At 42.5% G+C, this 14,251-nt stretch overlaps 1 protein-coding gene across 2 annotated transcripts in view; it reads right to left on the reverse strand.

Moving 5' to 3' along the window:
* Window positions 1–7,655, reverse strand: part of MSRB3 (methionine sulfoxide reductase B3) — an 83,113-nt gene extending 75,458 nt beyond the window's left edge. Inside the window, exon 1 of one of the 2 annotated variants that reach the window (XM_072146623.1) lies at window positions 7,414–7,655. In XM_072146623.1, the coding sequence (XP_072002724.1) occupies window positions 7,414–7,639 (226 nt within the window). In that variant the 5' untranslated portion in view covers window positions 7,640–7,655. The remainder of the gene's footprint in view (window positions 1–7,413) is intronic. The other variant, XM_072146624.1, reaches the window with a different exon arrangement.
* Window positions 7,656–14,251: the final 6,596 nt, after the last annotated feature.

The raw sequence follows: 14,251 nt of genomic DNA on the forward strand, positions 1-14,251 counted from the left end.
CCAGTTGTTAGTAGTCAGTACTCTGCTATTCCAGTCCTTAGCAGCCAATACTCTGCTATTATAATAATAATTCTTTATTTACGCAGTGCTGCACAAAGCATATGAAATTGGTCCATTTGTTAGTAGCCAGTACTCTGCTATTTCAGCCATTAGCAGCCAGTACTCTGTTATTCCAAATGTTAGCAGCCAATACTCTGCTATTCCATTTGTTAGTAGCCAGTACTCTGCTATTCCAACTGTTACTAGCCAGTACTCTGCTATTCCAAGTGTTAGTAGCCAGTACTCTGCTAATCCAGTCGTTAGTAGCCAGTACTCTACTATTCTAGTTTTTAGTAGCCAGTACTCTGCTATTCCAGTTGTTAGTCGCCAGTACTATGCTATTCCAGTTGTTAGTAGCCAGTACTCTGCTGTTCCAGTTGTTAGTAGCCAGTACTCTGCTGTTCCAGTTGTTAGTAGCCAGTACTCTGATATTCTAGTTGTTAGTAGCCAGTACTCTGATATTCTAGTTGTTAGTAGCCAGTACTCTGCTATTCCAGTTGTTAGTAGCCAGTACTCTGCTATTATAATAATAATTCTTTATTTACGCAGTGCTGCACAAAGCATATCAAATTGGTCCATTTGTTAGTAGCCAGTACTCCAAGTTATAGTAGACAGTACTCTGCTATTCCAGTTGTTAGTAGTCCGTACTCTGCTATTCCAAGTGGAAGTAGCCAGTACTCTGATATTCCAAGTGGTAGTAGCCAGTACTCTGCTATTCCAGCCATTAGCAGCCAGTACTCTGTTATTCCAAATGTTAGCAGCCAATACTCTGCTATTCCAAGTGTTAGTAGCCAGTACTCTGCTATTCCAACTGTTACTAGCCAGTACTCTGCTATTCCAAGTGTTAGTAGCCAGTACTCTGCTAATCCAGTCGTTAGTAGCCAGTACTCTACTATTCTAGTTTTTAGTAGCCAGTACTCTGCTATTCCAGTTGTTAGTCGCCAGTACTATGCTATTCCAGTTGTTAGTAGCCAGTACTCTGCTGTTCCAGTTGTTAGTAGCCAGTACTATGCTGTTCCAGTTGTTAGTAGCCAGTACTCTGATATTCTAGTTGTTATTAGCCAGTACTCTGCTATTCTAGTTGTTAGTAGCCAGTACTCTGCTATTCCAGTTGTTAGTAGCTAGTACTCTGCTATTCCAGTCCTTAGCAGACAATACTCTGCTATTATAATAATAATTCTTTATTTACGCAGCGCTGCACAAAGCATATCAAATTGGTCCATTTGTTAGTAGCCAGTACTCTGCTATTCCAAGTTATAGTAGACAGTACTCTGCTATTCCAGTTGTTAGTAGTCCGTACTCTGCTATTCCAAGTGGAAGTAGCCAGTACTCTGATATTCCAAGTGGTAGTAGTCAGTACTCTGCTATTCCAGTCATCAGTAGCCAGTACTCTGCTATTCCATGTGTTAGTAGCCAGTACTCTGCTATTCCATGTGTTAGTAGCCAGTACTCTGCTATTCCAGTCCTTAGCAGCCAATACTCTGCTATTATAATAATTCTTTATTTACGCAGCACTGCACAAAGCATATCAAATTGGTCCATTTGTTAGTAGCCAATACTCTGCTATTCCAAGTTATAGTAGACAGTACTCTGCTATTCCAGTTGTTAGTAGTCCGTACTCTGCTATTCCAAGTGTTAGTAGCCAGTACTCTGCTATTCCAAGTGGAAGTAGCCAGTACTCTGATATTCTAACTGGTAGTAGCCAGTACACTGCTATTCCAGTTGTTAGTAGTCCGTACTCTGCTATTCCAAGTGTTAGTAGCCAGTACTCTGCTATTCCAAGTGTTAGTAGCCAGTACTCTGCTATTCCAAGTGGAAGTAGCCAGTACTCTGATATTCTAAGTGGTAGTAGCCAGTACTCTGCTATTCCAGTCATCAGTAGCCAGTACTCTGCTATTCCATGTGTTAAATCCAAATGACATAAATTATCACTATATTCACAAAACAATTATGAATATTAAATAGATTTCATTAATTTTTCACAAAAAGTTAGTAATAACAAACTTACATGAAGAGGTAGTTTTACAATCGGAACACTTAGTTAAAAACAGTGCATAACCACATGCTGAACAAGTAAGATACCAAGAAGAAGAGAACCTCAGTATGGAATCCATAACATAGTGACTTAAAACAAGGAACAGCTGAATATAAGCCTTAGCTTTGAAATAGGCAGCTTCAATAAGTACTAGAAATCATTACTATACCAGGATGCAAGGTGTGCACTGTACAGCCCCCATTATTCCATGTGTTAGTAGCCAGTACTCTGCTATTCCATGTGGAAGTAGCCAGTACTCTGATATTCCAGCCATTAGCAGCCAGTACTCTGTTATTCCAAATGTTAGCAGCCAGTACTCTGCTAATCCAGTTGTTAGCAGCCAATAATCTGCTTTTCAATTTGTTAGTAGCCAGTACTCTGCTATTCTAGTTAATAGCCAGTACTTGGCTATTCTAGTTGTTAGTAGCCAGTATTTTCATATTCTAGTTGTTAGTAGCCAGTACTCTGATATTCCAGTTGTTAGTAGCCAGTACACTGCTATTCCATTTGTTAGTATCAAGTACTCTGCTATTCAATTTGTAAGTAGCCCATACTCTGCTATTCCAAGGGTTAGTATCCAGTACTTTGCCATTCCAGTGGTTAGTAGCCCATACTCTGCTATTCCAAGTGTTAGTAGCCAGTACTCTGCTATTCCAAGTGTAAGTAGCCAATACTCCGCTATTCCAAGTGGTAGTAGCCAGTACTCTTCTATTCCATTTGTTAGTATCCAGTACTCTGCTATTCAATTTGTAAGTAGCCCATACTCTGCTATTCCAAGGGTTAGTATCCAGTACTTTGCCATTCCAGTGGTTAGTAGCCCATACTCTGCTATTCCAAGTGTTAGTAGCCAGTACTCTGCTATTCCAAGTGTAAGTAGCCAATACTCCGCTATTCCAAGTGGTTGTAGCCAGTACTCTGCTATTCTAATCGTCAGTAGCGATTCCAAGTGTTAGTATCCAGTACTCTGCTTTTCCAGTCATTAGTAGCCATTACTCTGCTATTCCAGTAATTAGAAGCCAGTACTCTGCTATTCCAGTTGTTAGAAACCAGTACTTGGCTATTCTGGTCAATAGTAGCCAGTACTCTGCAAATTCAGTTGTTAGTAGCCAGTTCTCTGCTATTCCAGCTGTTAGAAGCCAGTACTCTGCTATTCCAGCTGTTAGCAGCCAGTACTTTGCTATTCCAGCTGTTAGAACCCAGTACTCTGCTATTCCAGCTGTTAGCAGCCAGTAACCTGCTATTCCAGCTGTTAGCAGCCAGTCCTCTGCTATTCCAGCTGTTAGCAGCCACTTCATTGCTATTCCAGCCATTAGCGGCAAGTACTCTGCTATTACAGCCATTAGCAGCCAGTACTCTGTTATTCCAAATGTTAGCAGCCAGTACTCTGCTATTCCAAGTGTTACTAGCCAATACTCTGCTATTCTAGTTGTTAATAGCCAGTACTTTCATATTATAGTTGTTAGTAGCCAGTACTCTGATATTCCAGTTGTTAGTAGCCAGTACTCTGCTATTCCATTTGTTAGTATCCAGTACTCTGCTATTCAATGTGTAAGTAGCCAGTACTCTGCTATTCCAAGTGTTAGTAGCCAGTACTCTGCCATTCCAGTCGTTAGTAGCCCATACTCTGCTATTCCAAGTGTTAGTAGCCAGTACTCTGCTATTCCAAGTGTAAGTAGCCAGTACTCTGCTATACTAGTTGTTAGTAGTCAGTACTCTGCTATTCCAAGTGGTAGTAGCCAGTACTCTGCTATTCCAGTCGTCAGTAGCCAGTACTCTGCTATTCCAAGTGGTTGTAGCCAGTACTCTGCTATTCCAGTTGTTAATAGCCAGTACTTTCATATTATAGTTGTTAGTAGCCAGTACTCTGATATTCCAGTTGTTAGTAGCCAGTACTCTGCTATTCCATTTGTTAGTATCCAGTACTCTGCTATTCAATGTGTAAGTAGCCAGTACTCTGCTATTCCAAGTGTTAGTAGCCAGTACTCTGCCATTCCAGTCGTTAGTAGCCCATACTCTGCTATTCCAAGTGTTAGTAGCCAGTACTCTGCTATTCCAAGTGTAAGTAGCCAGTACTCTGCTATACTAGTTGTTAGTAGTCAGTACTCTGCTATTCCAAGTGGTAGTAGCCAGTACTCTGCTATTCCAGTCGTCAGTAGCCAGTACTCTGCTATTCCAAGTGGTTGTAGCCAGTACTCTGCTATTCCAGTTGTTAGTAGCCAGTACTCTGCTATTCCAGTAATTAGTAGCCAGTACTCTGCTATTCCGGTAATTAGAAGCCAGTACTCCCCTATTCCAGCTGTTAGAAGCCAGTACTTGGCTATTCTGGTTATTAGTAGCCCATACTCTGCAATTCCAGTTGTTAGTAGCCAGTACTCCGCTATTCAAGCTGTTAAAAGCCAGTACTCTGCTATTCCAGCTGTTAGCAGCCACTTCATTGATATTCCAGCCATTAGCGGCAAGTACTCTGCTATTCCAGCTGTTAGCAGCCAGTACTCTGTTATTCCAAATGTTAGTAGCCAGTACTCTGCTATTCTAGTTGTTAGTAGCCAGTACTCTGCTATTCTAGTTGTTAGTAGCCAGTACTCTGCTATTCCAGCTGTTAGCAGCCAGTACCCTGCTATTCCAGCTGTTAGCAGCCACTTCATTGATATTCCAGCCATTAGCGGCAAGTACTCTGCTATTCCAGCTGTTAGCAGCCAGTACTCTGTTATTCCAAATGTTAGTAGCCAGTACTCTGCTATTCTAGTTGTTAGTAGCCAGTACTCTGCTATTCTAGTTGTTAGTAGCCAGTACTCTGCTATTGCAGCTGTTAGCAGCCAGTACCCTGCTATTCCAGCTGTTAGCAGCCACTTCATTGATATTCCAGCCGTTAGCAGCCAGTACTTTGTTATTCCAAATGTTAGTAGCCAGTACTCTGCTATTCTAGTTGTTAGTAGCCAGTACTTTCATATTGTAGTTGTTAGAAGCCAGTACTCTGGTATTCCAGCTGTTAGCAGCCACTTCATTGCTATTCCAGACATTAGCGGCAAGTACACTGCTATTCCAAATGTTAGCAGCCAGTACTCTGCTATTCTAGTTGTTAGTAGCCAGTACTTTCATATTCTAGTTGTTTGTAGCCAGTATTCTGATATTCCAGTTGTTAGTAGCCAGTACTCTGCTATTCCAACTGTTAGTAGCCAGTACTCTGCTGTTCCATTTGTTAGTATCCAGTACTCTGCTATTCAATGTGTAAGTAGCCAGTACTCTGCTATTCCAGTTGTTAGTAGCCAGTACTCTGCTATACCAGTAATTAGTAGCCCATACTCTGCAATTCCAGTTGTTAGTAGCCAGTACTCTTCTATTCCAGCTGTTAGCAGCCAGTATTTTGCTATTCCAGCTGTTAGCAGCCAGTACCCTGCTATTCCAGCTGTTAGCAGCCACTTCATTGCTATTCCAGCCATTAGCGGCAAGTACTCTGCTATTCCAGCCGTTAGCAGCCAGTACTCTGTTATTCCAAATGTCAGCAGCCAGTACTCTGTTATTCCAAATGTTAGCAGCCAGTACTCTCCTATTCCAAGTGTTAGTAGCCAGTACTCTGCTATTCTAGTTGTTAGTAGCTAGTACTTTCATATTCTAGTTGTTAGAAGCCAGTACTCTGCTATTCCAGCTGTTAGCAGCCACTTCATTGCTATTACAGCCTTTAATGGCAAGTACTCTGTTATTCCAAATGTTAGCAGCCAGTACTCTGCTATTCAGAGTGTTAGTAGCCAGTACTCTGCTATTCTAGTTGTTAGTAGCCAGTCCTTTCATATTCTAGTTGTTAGAAGCCAGTACTCTGCTATTCCAGCTGTTAGCAGCCAGTACTCTGCTATTCCCGCATTTAGCAACCACTTTATTGCTATTCCAGCCAGCAGTGGCAAGTACTCTGCTATTCCAGCCGTTAGCAGCAAGTACTCTGTTATTCCAAATGTTAGCAGCCAGTACTCTGCTATTCCAGCTGTTATCAGTCACTTCATTGCTATTCCATCCATTAGTGGCAAGTACTCTGCTATTCAAGCTTTTACCAGCCAGTACTCTATTATTCCAAATGTTAGCAGCCAGTACTCTGCTATTCCAGCTGTAAGAAGCCACTACTCTGTTATTCCAAATGTTAGCAGCCAGTACTCTGCTATTCCCACTGTTAGTAGACAGTACTCTGCTATTCCCACTGTTAGTAGCCAGTACTCTGCTATTCCCGCTGTTAGTATCTAGTACTCTGTTATTCCAAATGTTAGCAGCCAGTACTCTGCTATTCCCGCTGTTAGTAGCCAGTACTCTGTTATTACAAATGTTTGCAGCCAGTATTCTCCTTTTCCGGCTGTTAGTAGCCAGTACTCTGCTATTCAGGCTGTTAGCAGCCAGTACTCTGCTATTCCAGCTGTTAGCAGTCACTTCATTGCTATTCCAGCCATTAGTGGCAAGTACTCTGCTATTCAAGCTTTTACCAGCCAGTACTCTATTATTCCAAATGTTAGCAGCCAGTACTCTGCTATTCCAGCTGTAAGAAGCCACTACTCTGTTATTCCAAATGTTAGCAGCCAGTACTCTGCTATTCCCACTGTTAGTAGACAGTACTCTGCTATTCCCACTGTTAGTAGCCAGTACTCTGCTATTCCCGCTGTTAGTATCTAGTACTCTGTTATTCCAAATGTTAGCAGCCAGTACTCTGCTATTCCCGCTATTAGTAGCCAGTACTCTGTTATTACAAATGTTTGCAGCCAGTATTCTCCTTTTCCGGCTGTTAGTAGCCAGTACTCTGCTATTCCGACTGTTAGTAGCCAGTACTCTCCTATTCCCGCTGTTAGTAGCCAGTACTCTGCTGTTCCCGCTGTTAGTAGCCAGTACCCTGCTATTCCGGCTATTAGTAGCCAGTACTCTGCTATTCCGACTGTTAGTAGCCAGTACTCTGCTATTCCCGCTGTTAGTAGCCAGTACTCTGCTGTTCCCGCTGTTAGTAGCCAGTACCCTGCTATTCCGGCTATTAGTAGCCAGTACTCTGCTATTCTGGCTGTTAGTAGCTAGTACTCTGCTATTCCCACTGTTAGTAGCCACTACTCTGGGATATAGCTGTTTTGAGGTTGTGACGGAGTTATTAGGCTGCTAGCCTTATGAGAGCATTGCTGACTAATGCACAACTTCTGTCCCCTGTGCCCTGGCATCACCATCATGAACTTGTAGACAGTCCACATTCGTACGAGCTATGTGAAAGGCCTTGGTGAGGCCAGGTAGCATTGCAGGGGCTGAGTCACCATGTGTGCCCACTCTACAGGACAGCACCTCCCCGCCCCCGGTGACAATGGTCGCCTGTGTGATGCTCTTACCTGCTATGGAGATAGTGAGCAGAAGGACAGCAGGCAGGAAGAGGCGCATGTGTGTCCGTGTACCTGCAGCACTTTGCTGTGTGACTCTGGGGATATCTGCGTGTCCACCTTTACTTCGCTCCCTCTCTCCACCCCTTGTGGTGTCTCTAATGTCAGGCCAGGGTGACAGACATGCGTGCGGGGGATTCTGGGAAATTCCTGTGCAGCCAGCACCAAATATGAGCATGGAATGAACCTTGAAAGCTGCGGCACCGGGACTTTTCTTATTTGGCCCAGTATCCGCCTCCTCCTAACCTACAGCCCCCTCCATGTAACCAGCACAGGAGCCGGAGAATACGGAGAGCTTCTTCCTCAAACCCAGGTTTGTTAACACTTTCAGCCCTGGAATCCAGACACATCTCCCTCAAGCAGTCCTAGAAAAGGTCTGGATTGTGGTATGAATATTGACTAATAATGCATTGCGATTTTTGCACTTCCTTGATATCATCCAGACCTGATATCATCCAGAAAATGATGACCTTCTAATTAACTCCATCTGTTATTAAATCATTATCAAATATTTTTAATGCACAAATGAAAGAGACAGAGACAGACATTATGTACAAACTGGTAAAACTATTAGAGAAAATCTACTCTTAGTTTTACTAGTTGTAGACGTGTTCCTACTAAAAAACACTTCTTTAATTATAGCTCTATAAGTAGCGATTGCAGCAATATAGAGTTATACGAACTATGCTAATCAGTCTGGGGTGCTCTGGCTACGTCACCAGGTACCTCAATGCACCTTGTCTTTATATTTATTCACTCTCCCCATTCTGATACAAGTCCCTCAGAACAGGTGACAGACAGGACCAGGTGGGAGTGAATAAATTAAAAGACAAGTCGCTCCAGTGAGGTAGCCAGAGCACCCCGGACTGATTACCATAATTTTTTTAACTATATTGCAATCAGTGCATAGAGATATAATAAAAGAAGTCCAGAGTAATATCATTCCTCAGGAACGTCTTAGTAGGACACGTCTACCATCAGTAAAACTGATGGTATATGTCCTTCAATAGTTTTACCAGTTTTAGGATCTATCACTTTTTATTTTCTTTTCAAATATTTTATATTCAATATTATTGAATTTAGAAACATAAAAGAGACATATCAGATAAGTCAATGAATTCAACAGAATAAATGCACAAAAACGGTTAAACTGATTACATAAATAAATCAGTCTGGTTGCCGCTAGGCAAGTTCGTTGCACTGAAGAGATTTTGTGGACTGAACCTTGTTTCAATGGACTGATCTCCAGTCATTTTGTTCCCCTCCAGCGCAAGCATCATTTTTCTAAGACCAAAGTGGCTTGTGGACAACTATCCTAAAACATGAAACATAGCAAATGTCATAGCCTCTGGACCACAGGTACTGTATGAGCTATTGTAGTGGGGATCAGAACCTTTAATGAGAATTCATACCAATGTCTGGATTCTTTCTTCCAAGCATTGGGCGGTCAATGTCCTGGTTACTTAAGTGATACTAAGCATTTATTTCTACTCTTCATAATATTCACTAGAAAAGCAAGTAAATATGACGTAATGGCGAGAATCTCTGTACACCTGCATTCCCCATACACTGGCTCTTGGAGCCCTGTTGTTCAATTTCACACATGCACGTTTTCTCACTATCTGACATGAAATCAGAATAAATGCTAACACGTACAGACCCTTCCACTGCTGGCCAGACTGCATCAAGTAGTGAAGCTGGGAAGGGTGAGTACATTGTTTATTATTTTTAGACCTCACCAGCCCAGACCAGTTATATGGCCTGTCCGCCCCTGTACCTAATAGAAATAGTCATTGTATATATATCTAAGGCCCGTTCCATACTTGCGAGTGTGATGCGATAAACTTGCATCACACTCGCAACGCATGCTGCCGGGATCTTCCGGCCTGAACGCTGCAAACCGGGACTGAACTCAGCATGTCAGTTCAGTTCTGGCTTGCAGGGTTTGGGCCAGGAGATCCGGGCAACACACGTTGCCAGTGTGGAACGAGCCTGATAGGGAGAGCATAGTATATAATATAGGGGAAAAGTCTATATGTAACACAGGGGGAACAGTATATAATTAATAGAGGAGGTCACATGATATATACCTAATACAAGTGGACATTGTATATATCTACTAAAGGGAGTATAGTATATAACAGCGATGGCAAACCTATGGCATGCGTGCCACAGATGGCACGCAAAGCCGTTTCTGTTGGCACGCGTACCGTCGCCAGTAAGCCTCTGCCCGCTGCCCGTAAAAATTTGTCTATGCGAGCGGCGGAACTACGTGCCGCTCCATAGACAGAACCGCATAGTTTTCGCGCATGCGCGGTAACTTGGGAAGCACTGAAAGTTTCAGTCGCTCCCATAGAAACCGCGCATGCGCAGTAATTATCGCTGACTGACAGGGAGCGTTGACTGAATTGCCCCTCCCATAGAACCCGGGGCGCACCTGTGCCCGCCGTACATGCTGCCTCCCGGAGCACCCCATGCATGCCGGCTGGCAAATCCTCTTTCCTGCCAGCCGGCAAATCCTTTTACCCGCCGGCCGCAACATCCCCCTGAGCACCTGTCTGCTACGCTCTGCACTGCTCCCTCCTGGTCCGCTCCGCTCTGCTCCACTCTGCTCTGCTCCCTCCCGGTTCGCTCCGGTCTGCTCTGTCCCGGTCTGCTCCGCACTGCTCTGCTCCCTCCCTGTCCGCTCTGCTCTGTCCCGGTCCGCTCCGCACTGCTCTGCTCCCTCTGTCCCGTTCCGCTCCACAGCCCCCCTCTCCTCCGCTCCTTAGCCCCCCTCTCCTCCGCTCCAGGTGGGAGTGGAGAATGCATACAGCGTAACCTGCATGCATTCCTGGAGAACCTTCCTGTAGAATAAAAGAAAATAAAGTAAGTTTATCTGTGTATATGTATATGTATGTAATGAGTATATGTATGTGTATATGTATGTAATGTGTATATGTATGTGATGTGCATATGTGGGTGTATATGTATGTGATGTGTATATGTATGTGTATATGTATGTAATGTGTATATGTATGTAATGTGTATATGTATGTGATGTGTATATGTAGGTGTATATGTATGTGATGTGTATATGTAGGTGTTTAAATGTGTATGTATATATATATATATATATATATATATATATATATTCTGTATGTATTTTATACTACATGGCGATAAGCTGTATGCATTTTATACTACATGGCGACACACTGTATGCATTTTATACTACATGGCGACAAGCTGTATGCATTTTATACTACATGGCGACAAGCTGTATGCATTTTATACTACATTGCGACACGCTGTATGCATTTTATACTACATGGCGACACGCTGTATGCATTTTATACGACATGGCGGTACATTATATGCATTTTATACTACATGGCGGTACGCTGTATGCATTTTATACTACATGGTGGTACATTATATGCATTTTGCATTGCTTTATTTTCACACCAAACCAATATGATGGATCTGGTCCTGACACTACCTGATATATTACTTATATGGGGGGGGGGGCGTCTCTCTATGGCTCGCCTCAGGCAGGAGACAGGCTTGGTACACCCCTGCATAGAACCCATGCATGGTAGATGCATGTGGTTGGGAGGAAGCAATTTTAAAGCTGCTCCCACAACATAGGATGGGGGTCAATGGACCCCTATTAGTGTCAGGGCAGATTAATAAATATTTTATACATTTTAGTTTAGTTGGCACGATGAATAATGCTGGTTGGCTGACAGCACAGCCACAGCCAATCAGATGCAGGTTTACTATGAGCACTGCTCCCCCCCCCCCCGCCCTTTCCCCTGAACAGTGCACAACTTTACACGAGCAGGTGACAGCAGCAGTGTACTGTCAGTGTTAACTACAAAGTTCCCCACAAAGTTACACATATGTAAGTAATATATCTGGGGGGATCATTTAAACCACTAAACTAGCAGTCTCCACATGTAGTCTTAGTTTACATAATGTGGTTGACTTGCATTGAGCTTGGCCTGTTCGCACTTGCGTTTTGCCTGAAACGGATGCGATTTGAAACAAGCTACGTGTGTAATATGATAATAATTCTTTATTTATATGGTGCACACAGATTACGCAGCGCTGCACAAAACTTGTCAAATTGGTCTCAATGGGGCTCACAATCTAATCATCCTACCAGTATGTTTTGGAGTTACGTCTAAAAAAACACTTGGGGGAGATTTATCAGAAATGTCTGAGCAGAACCAATTGCAACCAAGTTCGGATCTCAACCACTTCTATACGTGATCAAAACTTATGACAGACAGATTCCATTTTAATTGTTCAAAAGCACAGAAAATGCAAACCTTTGAGCTCTGTTGATAGTGTTTTTATTGTAATACAAAAGATTGTAACGTTTGAGCTATGTTTTCTCAATTAAAACCTTGTTATTCTAGTTAAATTTTTGTGTTGGCACTTCGCTTCAAGTCACAAGGGTTTGGGTTGCATTTTGGGCACTCGGCCTCTAAAAGGTTCACCATCACTGGTATATAATATAGGGGCAAAGTATATAAGCCGTTCTGAATATTCGTTGTTTGGATTCTTTTAAACTAGTCCCTGTGATTACCACCACAGTGCTCCCAGGGGTGCTCACAGTCTTGCAGGGGTGATGCGGTATACAGTATGTGATCATTGATATCTGTATAGATGCATCATATATATATATATATATATATATATATATATATATAATACAGTGTGGCACATTATATAGTGTGTATATCGTATACAGTAAATTAGAGGGCGCTGAAGATATGTAAAATAATTTCGGATGCTTTATATATGTATATAGGGATTTATGTATTGAACTCCTTACTGGTGCTGTATTTATGTGCTAAGCCTTGTTCTTGTGAAGTATATATGTAAATCGCTCTTATAATTGCTATTATAATATTTCATAATAGACACAATATTATAATTTGACACTAAATTTTAATTGAAGGAGGACACTGTGGGGCACATTTACTAAGGGAAGTGCATGTTATTTTTAGTGGAAACTGCTTGCACAGGTATTTAAAGGAAACCTACCATTTCAAATGGTAGGTGTAAGCTGTAAACACCAAGCACCAGCTCAGGGTGAGCTGGTGCTGGTGCTTAGTTTCGTTAGTGTTATAAACCGCGGTATCGCGGTTTTAACACTTTTTAAACTTTATAGCAGAAACTGCTTCGCCGCTGCGTGCGCACGATCTTGCGCGCGCCTACATAGGAAATGCCGCAGGCGCTGCGCGCGCACGGTCGCGCGCAGCGCCGAAGCTGCTTCTGCTATAAAGTTTAAAAAGTGTTAAAACCGCGATACCGCGGTTTATAACACTAACGAAACTAAGCACCGGCACCAGCTCACCCTGAGCTGGTGCTTGGTGTTTACAGCTTACACCGACCATTTGAAATGGTAGGTTTCCTTTAAGAAGTGCCTGCGCCACATTTGTGTTGCACGCAACCCTTTTGTGCCGTGGCTGCACTAGGCATCATGCGACAAATTAGACGCCATTCCGGTGCTCAGTCGGACCGTGCACCAGATTTAACATGCAAAGTCTGACAGAATTGTGTCTTACATCCCATGTTAAAGGCGAACCAAAAAAAAGTGGCACTCAGAACTGTGCAGGGGGCACCAGATCCATGAAGAATAGGTGGCAGAAATCCTGGATCTGGCGCCCTCTGCACACTACACAAGCAAACTGCATTTAGTGCAGTTTGCACTGTTGTTAGTAAATGTGCCCCTGTATGTGTTAGAATTAATTTGCAATGTCTAAGCTAACTTAGTGGGACAGTGCAGAATACACTATAATCCATATAGAAATACATATCTGTAATATTTTTAGTTTGGTCGGGGGGCTGTTTATGCTTAAATCTGGGTGCACTGTATATATTTTAATGATCTTGATTTGTTGAGATTCATCCTGTACAACAAAGTACCTAGAAACTGCTGTGAGCATTCATCTGTACAAACAATTATATGCAAGTACAAATAACATGAGAATGACTAGCCATCATACCGCTTAGGAAGGAGACAAGCTCTGATCCGAAATGTGCATATTGACAAAAGAACAAAAGCAAAAGACTTTGTGAAGATGCTGGCTGAAGCTGGTAAGAATGTTTCATTATCCACAGTGAAATGAGTACGTTTCATTATCCACAGTGAAATGAGTACGGTATCAGATTGTACAGTCGGATTGCAAATGCACACAGGAACGAAGACTTTTAATTTTGGAGACATGTCCTGACAAAACTATAACTGAACTGTTTAGTAATAATGACCATTGTTACATTTAGAGGGAAAAGGGAGAAGAACACAAGTCTGAGGATACCATCCTAACTGTGAAACACGGGTTGGCAGGATCATGTGGTGGATCCTGCAGGATGGACTGGTGTATGTTACAATATAGATGGCATTATGAGGAAAGAAAATTATGTGGTTAAACTGAAGCATCGTCTCAAGACATAAGACAGGAATTTAAAACTTGGACGCAAATGGGTCTTCCAAATGGACAATGACCCAAAACATACTGCCAAACTGGTTACAAAGTGGTTTAAAGATAAATAAAGTCAATGGGTGGAGGTGTATCATTCTGTCTATGCCAAAATACTGGAGTAATTTGCACCTGAAATGCCGTTTGCCACATTTCTTGAGGCTTCTATTACGTTTTTAGGCAGTTTTCTGACATCTACGAAAAGGTGGCATGCCCTTAGGAAACATGGGCCTATAAACATGCGTCAGTTACACCAGTTCTGTCAGAATGAATGGGCCCAATTTTCCGACCAACTATTTTGAGAGGCTTGTGGA

Source organism: Engystomops pustulosus, chromosome 4 (assembly GCF_040894005.1).
Source record: "Engystomops pustulosus chromosome 4, aEngPut4.maternal, whole genome shotgun sequence".
NCBI lineage: Eukaryota > Metazoa > Chordata > Amphibia > Anura > Leptodactylidae > Engystomops > Engystomops pustulosus.